Below are 12,163 nucleotides of genomic sequence, written 5' to 3'. Positions count from 1 at the left end.
GCACGACGCAGTTGGGCATGGTTGGACTATGCGGGGCTATAGACAAGCAAGCAGAGAAGCCATGAGACTTCAACACGCAGTATGTAGGCATCTTCATTAATGGACGACCAACTCGTACCATGCTAGACTCCGGGGCCGAAGCAAACATCATGACCAAGACAACGGTAGAGAGGTTAGGGCTAAATTATGTTCCAAGCAACACCTGCCTCAAGACGGTCAATGCACCACCGATGTCGCCCAAGGAGTTCGCATCACGTAAGGAAAGTGGCAAGGTAAGACAAACTTCACTGTCACTCCTTTAGATATCTTTGATATCATCATTGGGTAGGAGTTCTTCCGACGATGTCATATGATGATCGACCCCTACCTCCAACGACTCATGGTCTTGGAGCAGGAAGGGTCGTGCATGATACCTCTAGTTAAGGTGCCGAAAAGGGAAGAACACACCCACTTGTCGACTATACAAATTGTGAAGATCCTGAAGAAAGGGAAGCCGACAATCATAGCCACTATTGCAAGCCTGAAAGAAGACAATGGTGCCACGGACCCCTTTCCACCGATCATAGAAAAGGTCCTTGAAGAAAACAAGGACATGATGCCAGACGAGCTGTCTAAAACTCTACCTCCTAGGCGTGAGGTAGATCAGAAGATTAAGTTGGAGGTGTGATCCAAGCCACCCGCACATGCACCTTATCGCATGGCTCCACCCAAATTAGAAGAGCTGAGGAAGCAGTTGAAAGAGCTCTTCGAGGCCGGTCACCTTCGTCCATCAAATGAGCTTATGGCGCGTCGATTCTATTCCAAAAGAAAAAAGATGGATCGTTGCGCTTATGCATCGACTATCGGGCGCTTAATAAGGTAACTATTAAGAACAAGTATCATATCCCTCTCATTGTAGATTTGTTCGATAGGTTTGGACAATGAAAGTACTTCACCAAGGTGGATCTCCAGAAAGGCTACTACCAAGTGCGTATTGCGGAGGGGGATGCCCCGAAGACGACGTGCTTGACAAGATATGGACCTTACGAGTGGTTGGTGATTCCCTTCGCTACCTTCTGCATGTTGATGAACAAGATCTTTTATCCCTACTTCGATCAGTTTGTGGTAGTTTACTTGGATGACATAGTCATCTACAACAACACCTTGGAGGAGCACGTGGAGCATCTAAGGAAGGTCTTCCAAGTCTTACGGGAGAACCAACTATACATCAAGAGCGAGAAGTGCGAGTTCGCCCAACATAAGGTGCACTTCTTAGGCCATATTATCAGCCAGAGAGAACTACATATGGACGAGGCTAAGATTTGGGCGATCCAAGAGTGGGAGGCGCCCATCAAAGTGACCGAGCTACGATCATTCCTTTGACTTGCAAACTATTATCGCAGGTTCATAAGTGGCTACTCCGCGAAGGATGCTCTACTGACCGAGTTGTTGAAGAAAAATAAGTCGTGGGTTTGGAGCAAGGAGTGCCAGCAAGCCTTCGAAGGGCTCAAGGCCGCGGTAACGGAAGAGCCAGTCTTGACGCTGCCCGACTTTTCAAAAACCTTTGAAGTGCATACAGATGCTTAGGACTTTGTCATTGGGGGAGTCTTAATGCAGGATAAACACCCAATAGCATTTGAGAGCCGCAAGTTGAACGAGACCGAAGCTACACGGTGAAGAAGAAAGAAATGACGGTTATCATACATTTCCTGCGCACGTGGAAACACTACCTACTAAGCTCCAAGTTTGTGGTCAAAACGGACAATGTGGCCACTACCTACTTTCAGTCACAGAAGAAGCCACCCTGAAATAAGCTAGGTGGCATGATTTTCTAGCTGAATTTGACTACGTTTTGGAGTACAAGCCAGGAAGAGGCAATGTCGTGTCTGATGCGCTAAGTAGGAAGGTCAAACTTGTTGCCATCTCGACGACCCATTGTGATATTCAAGATGCAATAAAAAAAGGCATACAACATGATTCCGAGGCCAAGAAGTTGATGGAGCTAGCCGCCCAAGGCAAGACAAGGCGTTTTTGGGTGAAAGATGACTTTTTGCTCACATTCAGTCGAAGGGTCTATGTGCCCAAGTTTGGGTCTATCAAGCGGCAAATTATTAAGAAAAGCCATGATACACCGTGGGCTGGGCATCCGGGGTAGCGACGAACAAGGGCGCTGATCGAGGCTATCTATTTTTGGCTACGCATGAGGGACGATATCGAGTGCTACGTGCAGACTTGTCTTATGTGCCAACAAGACAAGGTGGAGCAAAGGCATTCGGGAGGACTACTAAAGCCACTACCCGTAGCGGAACGCCCATGGTAAAGTGTGACCATGGAGTTCATCACTTCCTTACCTAAGTCCGACGGGTATGGAACTATCATGGTCGTGGTGGACAGATTCTCAAAGTATACTTCCTTCATACCCGCCACAGCCGGATGCACCACAAAGGTGGATGCTCGATTGTTCTTCAAGAACGTGGTGAAATATTGGGGGCTGCCAAGACATATCTTTAGCGACCGAGACCCCCGCTTTACTGGGAACTTTTGGAGGGAGCTGTTCGATATACTTGGCACAAAACTTCACTTCTCCACTAGTTTTCACCCGCAGACCGACGGCCAGACCGAACGCGTCAATGCTATGTTGGAGTGCTACCTGAGGCACTATGTCAGTGCGCACCAAAAGGACTGGGCCAGACTCTTATATATGGCCCAGTTTTCATACAATTTGCAAAGGAGTAAGTCCACCGAACGCATACCGTTTGAATTGGTGACAGGCCAACAATCCCAAACTCTGCATTCCTTACCGGCTGCTTTCGAAGGGAAGAGTTTGGGAGCCTACCATCTTGCCAAGGGATGGGAGGAACAACTTGACACTGCCAAGTCCTACTTGGACAAGACAGCAAAGAAGTTGAAGAAGTTTACCGACCGCAAACGACGTCCCACGGATTACAAATAAGGCGACATGGTCCTGGTAAAATTAAACCCTAAACAATTCAAAGCACTAAGAGGTGTTCATTAAAACTTAGTGCGGAAATATAAGGGTCCTTTCAAGATCGTTGCCAAGATGGGCAAGATCTCATATATGGTGGAGTTGCGTCCATACTTCAAAATTCATCCGGTGTTTCATGCAAGTATCCTCAAGTCGTACCATGAGGACAAGGAAGACCCTAGACGGAACAAATCACGACGGGCACCCATTAGTGTCACTGCCTCGCATGACTGAAAGATTGAAGTTATCATAGACTATCAAGCCAAACGGAAGCGAGGACAACAAGCCAACGCCATGTTCCTTGTGCATTGAAAGGGATAAACTCTGGAGGAGGCCATATGGGAGAGATATGAAGATTTGTGGCAGTTTAAAGACCAAGTCCGGGAGTTTCTACAGCCATGCACCGCGGTTGTCGCATCATCAGGTGAGGGAGTGTGTCATGTCCCGCCACTGACCCAGTCAGATTTTCGCATCCGAATAGGGGCGGAGTATTCTGGAATTGAGATGAGGCTTACAGAAAACTCTAGAACACCTTAGACATTTCAAGAAATCCTTGAAATATCCTAGAGTATGTAGAGAGTTCTATAGAGGGACCAATGTGTAAATATATTAGGGACTTGTAAAGTAATTTTAATTTACACTTTAGCCCTTAGGTGGTAGTATAAATAGAGGTGTCATTCATTTGCATGACATCACTCAACTTGTAAAACCTTCTCCAAGTTAATACAAAAGCCTTTTTCCAAAAGCTCTCTTGTTCTTTCTAAGTCTTCCTTTGCATTCTCTTAGCGATTGTAGTCTTAAAGGCTTGCTTTAGCTTGGAAGATCTTGAAAGAGTAGTGAGTAAGTTGTCAAGCGCCGCACGGAGCTTTAGCGAAAACTCTAAGTCCGTGACATAAGTCTGCTAATTTATTCAGCACATTGGATGTGCGGACTGCTAATAAGCAGAGACAAATCTAGTCCCTGGCTTTAGAAATATCTTGTTTAATCTGTGCATATACACGAGATATATTTTCATGTATACGTATTTATTGATCAAGCTGAAAGTGATAGGTTGAGTTGAACTTATTGTTGCAACTAGAAATATTGATATATTCACAACCTTATATAGCTATATAGCTTGGTGCTATACTTGAGGAATTAAGTGTTACGTACCTTCAGTTGTGAATTGTGAATACTGGGTTGTGCAATTGTTGATATTCACCTTTAGTTTTACTGTATCGTTCAACAATTGATTCCATACTGCCATTTAAAACACAAAGAAATTTTTAAAAAAAGATTTATACTCCCACGAACATCTGTAATTTATTTTAGACCACAAGTTTCAAAAGCGAGTCTTTTTTTAAACTCCGTGTCAAGTCAAACTACAACACATATATTAAACGAGAGAACATAATCTTTTCACATAGTACGAATAATCTATTCACGCCGGTGGCGGATGCAGGATTTTCATTGAGGGGTTCAAAAAATAAGTAAGCACACAACAAGCTAAAATGTGATTAAAAAAAGGAGGCTACCCGGACTCGAACTCGTGAAGTCAAGAAGAGTTGGCTGAATCTTGAACCAAGTCTTAAGCTTCTGTTGAGGGATTATATATATATATATATATATATATATATATCAGTAAATCGATCCTATAAATACAGTGTAATTTTCCAACGAAGGGGGTTCGGATGAAACCCTTTCGCTCCATGTAGCTCCGCCCCTTCTTCACGCCAGACCTAAGTTTCTTTTTTCTTTATAAAATTTAAAATGGTAAGAGTTTTTTTTTGTTTTTTTTATACAGAATATAAATATAATCCAAATTTTACATTAAAATGTTGAAATCATAATTAAAAAAATTAAATTTGAATATTCATTATTATAAATGTTTAAAATCGTGATTTGAAATTCTAACTTCATATAGCATGTCCAATTAGTGCTACCTAAGTCAACTTTAAAGTTAAGTTATTTCCAAATTCATTTTTTAAACTCACGTGCAGACAAACCAAAGATCAAATTAATATATATAATAGAGACACAGTCGAATTTTTTAGCAGCATATATTATACCCATCTAACTTTAATAGTAGTAACATTGTAGATGTTTCTTAGCATCAATACCCTTTCCTTTCTCATTTTTTCACCACTACAATTTTCTGTCTCAAAACAATTGTGTGTAGAATTAAAGGTTTGAATGGAGAATCAATTGGGTCTTTTGAGAATTCGTATCATCAGAGGAATTAATTTGGCCATTAGAGACTTGAGAAGCAGTGATCCATATGTTGTTGTTAGGATGGGCAAACAGGTAATTTCTCCCCTTCTGTTTCACCTCTTTTTTTTCTTCCTCTTGTTAAATTGGAACTTAAATCTGTCTTTGTCCTCAAAATACCCTTCTTTGGCCATTTTGTGTGCTGAAAATTGCGTACGGCAGACGCTGATGATAATTCTGTAAAGCAAGACGATAAAACCAAAGCTTGTTTATATTACCTCTATTTTTGTTGTGTGTATTGGAAAATTGTGTTAATTGTAAACAATTTTCAGTACTTCACCATTCAAATGGATAAAAAAGAGATCATCAAAATTAAGTGACTTTCTAGGAAAAGACTCGCAGTGACCATCTCATAAAAAAGAAGAACAATAATCTAAGATGAACTTCAACAGATGATGTGATTTTCAGTATCTTCACTAAAATAAATGGAGCTCCAAATTGCAGTGTTAATTTGGTTGGTGTTCACTAATTTTGTGATTAATATTATTGGAACCAGAAATTGAAGACTCGAGTGGTGAAGAAGAATGTTAATCCCGAATGGAATGACGACTTAACGCTATGTGTTGCTCAACCTATTCTCCCAATCAAGCTGGTAATTTCCTTCATTTTGTTTGGTTATGAAATTAATTAGTAAAATATACTTTGCTTTACGAAGAGGAAATTAAACAATAAGACGCGTAAAAAGACGGCCTTTAGCAGAAAACATCCATACCTGATACCTACTGTATCAATTCAGTCTTTGAAGGTAAATTATGCTTTCAATTTCAACCACTACAACAAAAACAACTTTTAGCGGTAATAAGTATTGACATTAATAAAGAGTGTTAAAGCCTTTATCGGCATTAATTAAGTGTCATTAGAACCAATGTCGCTAAAGGCTTTAGGGACACATATACAAAGAGTGTTAATTGCCGTTAAAAATATATATTTAGCGGCAATTAATATGATCATTTTTTATGTAGTAAACTGAGATGAAAATAAAATGCATGGTGAGCCACACTTTCCCATTTAGTCCAAGTTACTATTGACTGGGCCAATGACCCGCCAATTTATTAAGTCAGTCTATTTTGATCGCCCAAAATTCAGCCTAACCTGTCCATGACACTGCTAGTGTACATGACCTCTACAATTTCAATAGTTTATATTGACTTGTTTTTAAAATTAAAATTAATTAATACTATTGCTGTCATCTGCAGCAAGTTTATGACAAGGATACATTTTCTCGCGATGATAAAATGGGAGATGCAGAAATTGACATTATACCATTTATAGATGCAGTAAGGATGACACGCTATAAGAACATCCCCAATGGAGTCATAATTTCCAGAATAATGCCTAACCGGCAGAATTGCTATTCAGAAGAAAGCTGTATTGTGTATGAAAATGGCAAGGTTGTCCAAAACGCGTTTCTTAGGTTGAGGAATGTTGAGCGTGGTGAAATACAACTCCAGTTGCAATGGATACACATTCCTGGTTCCAAGAATCTATAGCCAGTTACTATGGCCATTATGTACATTATGCTTGCTCTGTTTGTTTCTTTTTAATTTTTAATGGCCAGCCTTGTAAAAGAAAGCTAGATTTTGTATTTATCTATATGAATATTGATGTTCAATTAAAATGAACTTGTCCTTTTGTTGTTGTTGCTTACATGCTGATAACAAAATATGACTACATAATCGATTGTATTTCTGTATTATATTGGCTTGTGTGCCCATTAAAGAGAGAACCACTCCTTGACTTAGTTCATTGTTAGCGCTCGAACTTGAGATTACTGATTAAAAGTAGATGTATCACTTTTTTCATTATTAGCCTCGAACTTGAGACTGTTGATCATTAAAGGTAGACGTATCATATTTATCCCACCACAATCTTTAACTACAAAATGTATTAAAATGTTATGCCCAGCTTTACCGTCTCTGAGCATAAGTTGGTCCAAAATGTGGCCAAGTTACTCCCAATGATAATTTCAGCAAATGATGACGATGTGAAGGTTATTGTTCTGTTTCCACTCTGGCAAAGAATAGACCTAAAGGCCTAATTACTCCATTCGCAAGAAATGTCATCACAATCTTAAAATCATTAAATACAAAAGCTAGTGACAGATATTCAAATCCTTTATCTTTTAGTAGGATGTTTGGTATTCTTTTCAATATTTTTAGTTTTGACACATCTAGTAAAATTCAAAAAATTTCCAAGCATGTAATTCATCATTCATGTACTAGTATTTCTCGTCCAATTTATATTTTAAAAACTATACACCTGATTGAATATATCTAATTATCACAAGTCGATTTAACGTCCAAAATGGAGCAACGTTAAAATAAAAATACATAGTGCACAGGTAGAAAAAGACACAAATTTGTGACGAGATGTTAAAATTGGTCTTGGATCTAATTCACAAAAAAAACTAGTTTAAAGAGAGGAGGATTACTTAAATCTTATAAGGAGATCACTCATCTCATTAACTATTAAGAGTTTTTCATTCTTCAATATCCCACTTCACCATTTGTCATCAGTCATCAATGTGAAACTTTTTCATTCTTCAACACTCATCTCACTCTCAGGGCAACATTTGGTGTGTGAGCAATTTTAATTTGGGCATCCAACATCATGGTGAGATGGGTCCTATTTTAATACCATATAGAAATTGACCTTGGGCCTACCTCACAAGTCACACCTAAAAGCTAGTTCAAAGGGAAAAAAATGTTGGAGACATATAAAAACAATTGTTTTCTAAAGGATGTAAGCTATAATTCAAACCACGTTAAATCCTGTGTTCTTTTCTTTTACACTTCCACTATAACATGCAAGTACTATATCTATTTGGATGAGCTTATAAAAGTAACTTATGTATAAGTCAAAAGTTAAAAGTCATAAGTAGAGGGTACACTATTTTTGACTTATTTTAAAACTTTTTGGCTTAAAAGTAAGTGCTTGAAAACACTTTTTAACCTTTCCAAACACCTTCAAAATAAAAATAAAAAAATGTTTAAAAATCAAAAATACCTAAAAATAAATTAATCTAAACGAGCACTAAGTCAGGTGTGTATGTATATATAGTGTGTACTAGACTTCTAACTGACTATATATGCATGGGATCAGGAGTGCTCCATCCATACACAAGATTGTGATGTCTGAACTCACCTTTTGGTGGATATGTAACCCTATGCCAGTGACTTAACTTCTGACTGTTAAGGAAATTATATATCATCCATTTTCTTTGTATGATTTCCTGAATTATAATGACGTACATCAAAAACATTTTGATCCTTTCGTTTGTCCACGTCTCATGTTTCTTTAATTGCAAGATAGTTGTCACTTTTCTATTTTGTAGTATAAGTATATGTTGAAAAGGGTAATTGTTCACCCCTAAAAGATTTTGTCATTACAATCTCGCATCCATATGCTGCTTTTGAATAAATTAAAATATTATTATCAAAATCAATAAGGCAAAGATTTAAATAATTAATGAATTGATCTACCCAAATTAACTTGAATACCATCTTTATTTTTTTAAAAAAATTGAAATGGAAAGCAATGATGAAGTAAGGAATAAAAGGAAGAGGAAAAAGGGTAGGAAAGAGAGGGTCCAAATTTAAAGAGACCCTATTTCTATTTAGTCCTCCATAAATATGTTTGTTAAAGAAACATTGCATGTTAAATTTGTCGCATATTGACTGACGCGATGCTAATTGTCTTTTTTGCGCTATTCTCATATACTTATGAGTTTGACTTGATTTATTGGTCATTTTTTAATATAAAATATGTTGGTGTTGATACAAGGCAATTTTGGGGTGAGTTTTGGGCGGAGTATATTGAAACCACATTGAGACGAATTGTGGAGCTGAAAATATCATGAGACATAAATCCTATCATTTTGGATGTATGCTTAGGTGAGACGCGTTTTTCTTTTGAGACGTAAGCTTAAAGAACTTTTCCTAATTAAAAGTGTTAATAAGTTCTTAAATTAATTCCAACACATAAAATATAACTTATTATTGTTCGGATGAAACTAAAAAAAATTTCTGTAGACCTCTTATATATATATTAGGGCCAGTTTGGCCATGCGATATGGAATCATGACATGGTATCATAATATGTAATCATGAGATGAAATTGAAGTTTTGTTTAGACATGCGATATGAAATTTTTGTGTTATATATTTTCTCATACTCATAAGAATCTCATAGATGATAAAACTATTAAAATAACCCAATTGTTTATTCAATCTTACCAAATAAACAAAAATTTATAAAATCGCATAATAAATTATTACAAAGCTATTTGTTTCCCACTTAAGTAACTGTTTCATCAAACTTTAATTCAATAAAAAAAAATTGAACATAAATTGTAGTGAACTAGTCTTTTATATATAATTCTCCCACATAATACAGACAATCTCCTCACGTTGAACTTACATTTCTTGATCATGTGACCGAGAAGACAACCAACATTGTTACTTTGAGCCATTTTTTGGTCAATATCATCCGCAACTATATTTTCATGATTATAGACTATAAATATTTCATTACTCCTTTTCGCAAATAATTATGCAACACTGCACAAGCTATGACAATTTTCACTTGTGTGTCAATATCATAATGGTTCTCCGTGAGGTTGTTTTAACAAAATATAAACTTGTGGATCAATTTTTGTGTTTAAAAAATCTCAAATCATGATATATGGAATTTCCATATAATTCCATATCATGATTTTTGGAGAATATGGTATTCCATATCATGATATGGAATCATGAGATGGACTCAGCGTGAAATCGCATGTCTAAACGTTGATTCCATATCGTGATATGAGATTGCATGGTCAAACGCCTATTTAATTTATGAACCTTCTAATAAAATTGATTGATGTCTTAGCGGTAAGGAAGAGATGGTTAACAAAAGTTGTTTCGTCTTTAGTAAAGATATTGAGGGGTAACGTTCTAGATATTTCTTGACATCTTTGTCATTCCTTTCTGGTGTACACTTGCTATTTTTCAAACTTTTGCAGTTCTGTAGACCCACTCCCCTGCCTATACCCTTCCAAGGTTTTAACTATAAAGCTACCCACTTCTGCAAAATCAATCACTACAAGTTTTAAAGGATTACATGGAGAATCAGTTGGGTCTTCTGAGAGTTCGTATCATCAGAGGCATCAATTTGGCCATTAGAGACTTAAGAAGCAGTGATCCATATGTTGTTGTTACCATGGGCAAACAGGTAATTTCCCCCTTCTCTTCTTCACTCTTTCAGCTTCACCTCATTTCTCTTTTTCTTTATTCAAAATTGCGTAACCTCAGATTTCTCTGTGTTATTTTTAATTATAAAATCAGGATTTGAGAAAACAAAGCTTGTTTATCGTATCTCTCGTTTTGTTGTTTGTTTGTGTGTGTGTGTAGGCGGAGATTTATGTAATTGTTGACCATTTTCAGTTTATACAAAAATTTGTCATTCAAATTGTGGTGGGAGTTGCTGAACTGTTTTGTTAATTTTGTGTTTGATATTATTGGAACCAGAAATTGAAGACTCGAGTGGTGAAGAAGAATGCTAATCCCGAATGGAATGAAGATTTAACGCTATGTATTTCTGAACCTATTCTCCCAATCAAGCTGGTAGTTTAATTTTCTTCATGTTGCTAAATTATGAAATTAATTTAAATATACTTTGATTTATCAAGAGGAAATTAAACAATAAGACACGTTTAAAAATAGCCTAATACTATATCAAATTCGAGGTAAATTATGCCTTTCAAGTTCAACTTCTTTGTTCTAGTTATAATTCATATTCATCAAGTGTCGCTACATGTAGGGAAATAACCCAATATGATCCGTCCATTTATTAACTCTGACTATTTGATCCGCCTAAATTCAATCGCGCTATTTGACACACCTACTTAAAGATGACCTTCACAATTTAATTCAGTAGCTTATATTGTGTTGCTATTCCTGTCATTGCAGCAAGTTTATGACAAGGATACATTTTCTTACGATGATAAAATGGGCGATGCAGAACTTGACGTTGTACCATTTATAGATGCAGTAAGGATGACGCGCTTTAAGAACATCCCCAATGGAGTCATACTTTCCAGAATAATGCCTAGGCTGCAGAATTGCTATTCAGAAGAAAGCTGTATTGTGTATGAAAATGGCAAGGTTGTCCAAAATATGTTTCTTAGATTGAGGAATGTTGAGTGTGGTGAAATACAACTTCAGTTGCAATGGATAGACGTTCCTAGCTAATTCTGTTCCAGCTTATATTGTGAGAAAAGCTAGATTCTGTATTTATCTATATGAATATTAAATGAACTTATCCTTTTGTTGTTGTTGTTGTTGCTTACATGCTGACAACAAAATCTTCCTCTGATTACACAATATTCTATTGCATTTCTGTATTATTTTTGGCTTCTCAGTTCTCATTGGTGTTTGGTAAGCGCTTTGAAGAGAGTTGTGTTGAGTAACCATTAAGGAGAGAACGCCTCCCTATCATGACTTTATTATTTTTAGCATCGAAATCTTTAGTTAAAGATAGAGACGTTCCATTTATCACACCAAAACCATAGGTGCTTCCAAAATGAATTCAAATGTTATGCGTAGCTTTACTCTGTCTCTGAGCAGAAGTTGGTCTAAAATGTGGCTCCCAATGGTTCCTTCAGCAATATGTATAAATCATTGTTCTGTTTCCATTCTGGCAAAGAATAGACATGGAGGATTTGGATATGAGCCAAAAAGCAATGCAAGCGACGAGGTTTGGAAAATTGCAATTTGTTATTACTCCTTTCACCTAATTTGCACATTCTTCTACCTATTGGATAAAAAATGTTACTATTAAAAATGATTCAAATTTAGGACTAGATAAACCAACAAAACTTAGGACTAAGAATCTAGATGAAAGGTTTTCTTGCAGGGCAAATTAAAGTGGGATAAAGAAAATTGATTTTTTAAGAAATAAAGAGGGG

The 12,163-nt window shown here is 36.9% G+C and overlaps 1 protein-coding gene across 4 annotated transcripts; it reads left to right on the top strand.

Annotated features, from left to right (window-relative positions):
• Positions 1 to 5,021: 5,021 nt before the first annotated feature.
• On the top strand, positions 5,022 to 11,572 carry LOC125848556 (protein C2-DOMAIN ABA-RELATED 2-like). Of its 4 annotated transcripts, none has more exons than XM_049528438.1 (4): positions 5,029 to 5,248; positions 5,709 to 5,804; positions 6,409 to 6,603; positions 11,361 to 11,572. In XM_049528438.1, the coding sequence occupies exons 1-4, from the start codon at positions 5,138 to 5,140 to the stop codon at positions 11,445 to 11,447; spliced, it is 489 nt and encodes a 162-aa protein (XP_049384395.1). In that variant the 5' UTR covers positions 5,029 to 5,137; the 3' UTR covers positions 11,448 to 11,572. The 4 variants fall into 4 exon arrangements, with proteins under 4 accessions (XP_049384393.1, XP_049384395.1, XP_049384396.1 ...); XM_049528439.1 differs by having other exon boundaries at positions 6,409 to 6,626; positions 11,384 to 11,572; XM_049528436.1 differs by lacking the exon at positions 11,361 to 11,572 and having other exon boundaries at positions 5,022 to 5,248; positions 6,409 to 6,796.
• Positions 11,573 to 12,163: the final 591 nt, after the last annotated feature.

The sequence above is a fragment of the Solanum stenotomum genome, chromosome 12 (genome assembly GCF_019186545.1).
Source record: "Solanum stenotomum isolate F172 chromosome 12, ASM1918654v1, whole genome shotgun sequence".
Lineage (NCBI taxonomy): Eukaryota > Viridiplantae > Streptophyta > Magnoliopsida > Solanales > Solanaceae > Solanum > Solanum stenotomum.
This window is presented reverse-complemented; position numbering and strand designations above follow the sequence as displayed.

What these genes read in the sequence shown, in the direction of transcription:
- LOC125848556 (XM_049528436.1), top strand. Translation starts at nt 5,138, where the DNA reads ATGGAGAATCAATTGGGTCTTTTGAGAATTCGTATCATCAGAGGAATT. An exon ending in TTGTTAGGATGGGCAAACAG is followed by an intron (nt 5,249 to 5,708) that starts GTAATTTCTCCC and finishes TATTGGAACCAG; the next exon opens with AAATTGAAGACTCGAGTGGT. An exon ending in CTATTCTCCCAATCAAGCTG is followed by an intron (nt 5,805 to 6,408) that starts GTAATTTCCTTC and finishes TGTCATCTGCAG; the next exon opens with CAAGTTTATGACAAGGATAC.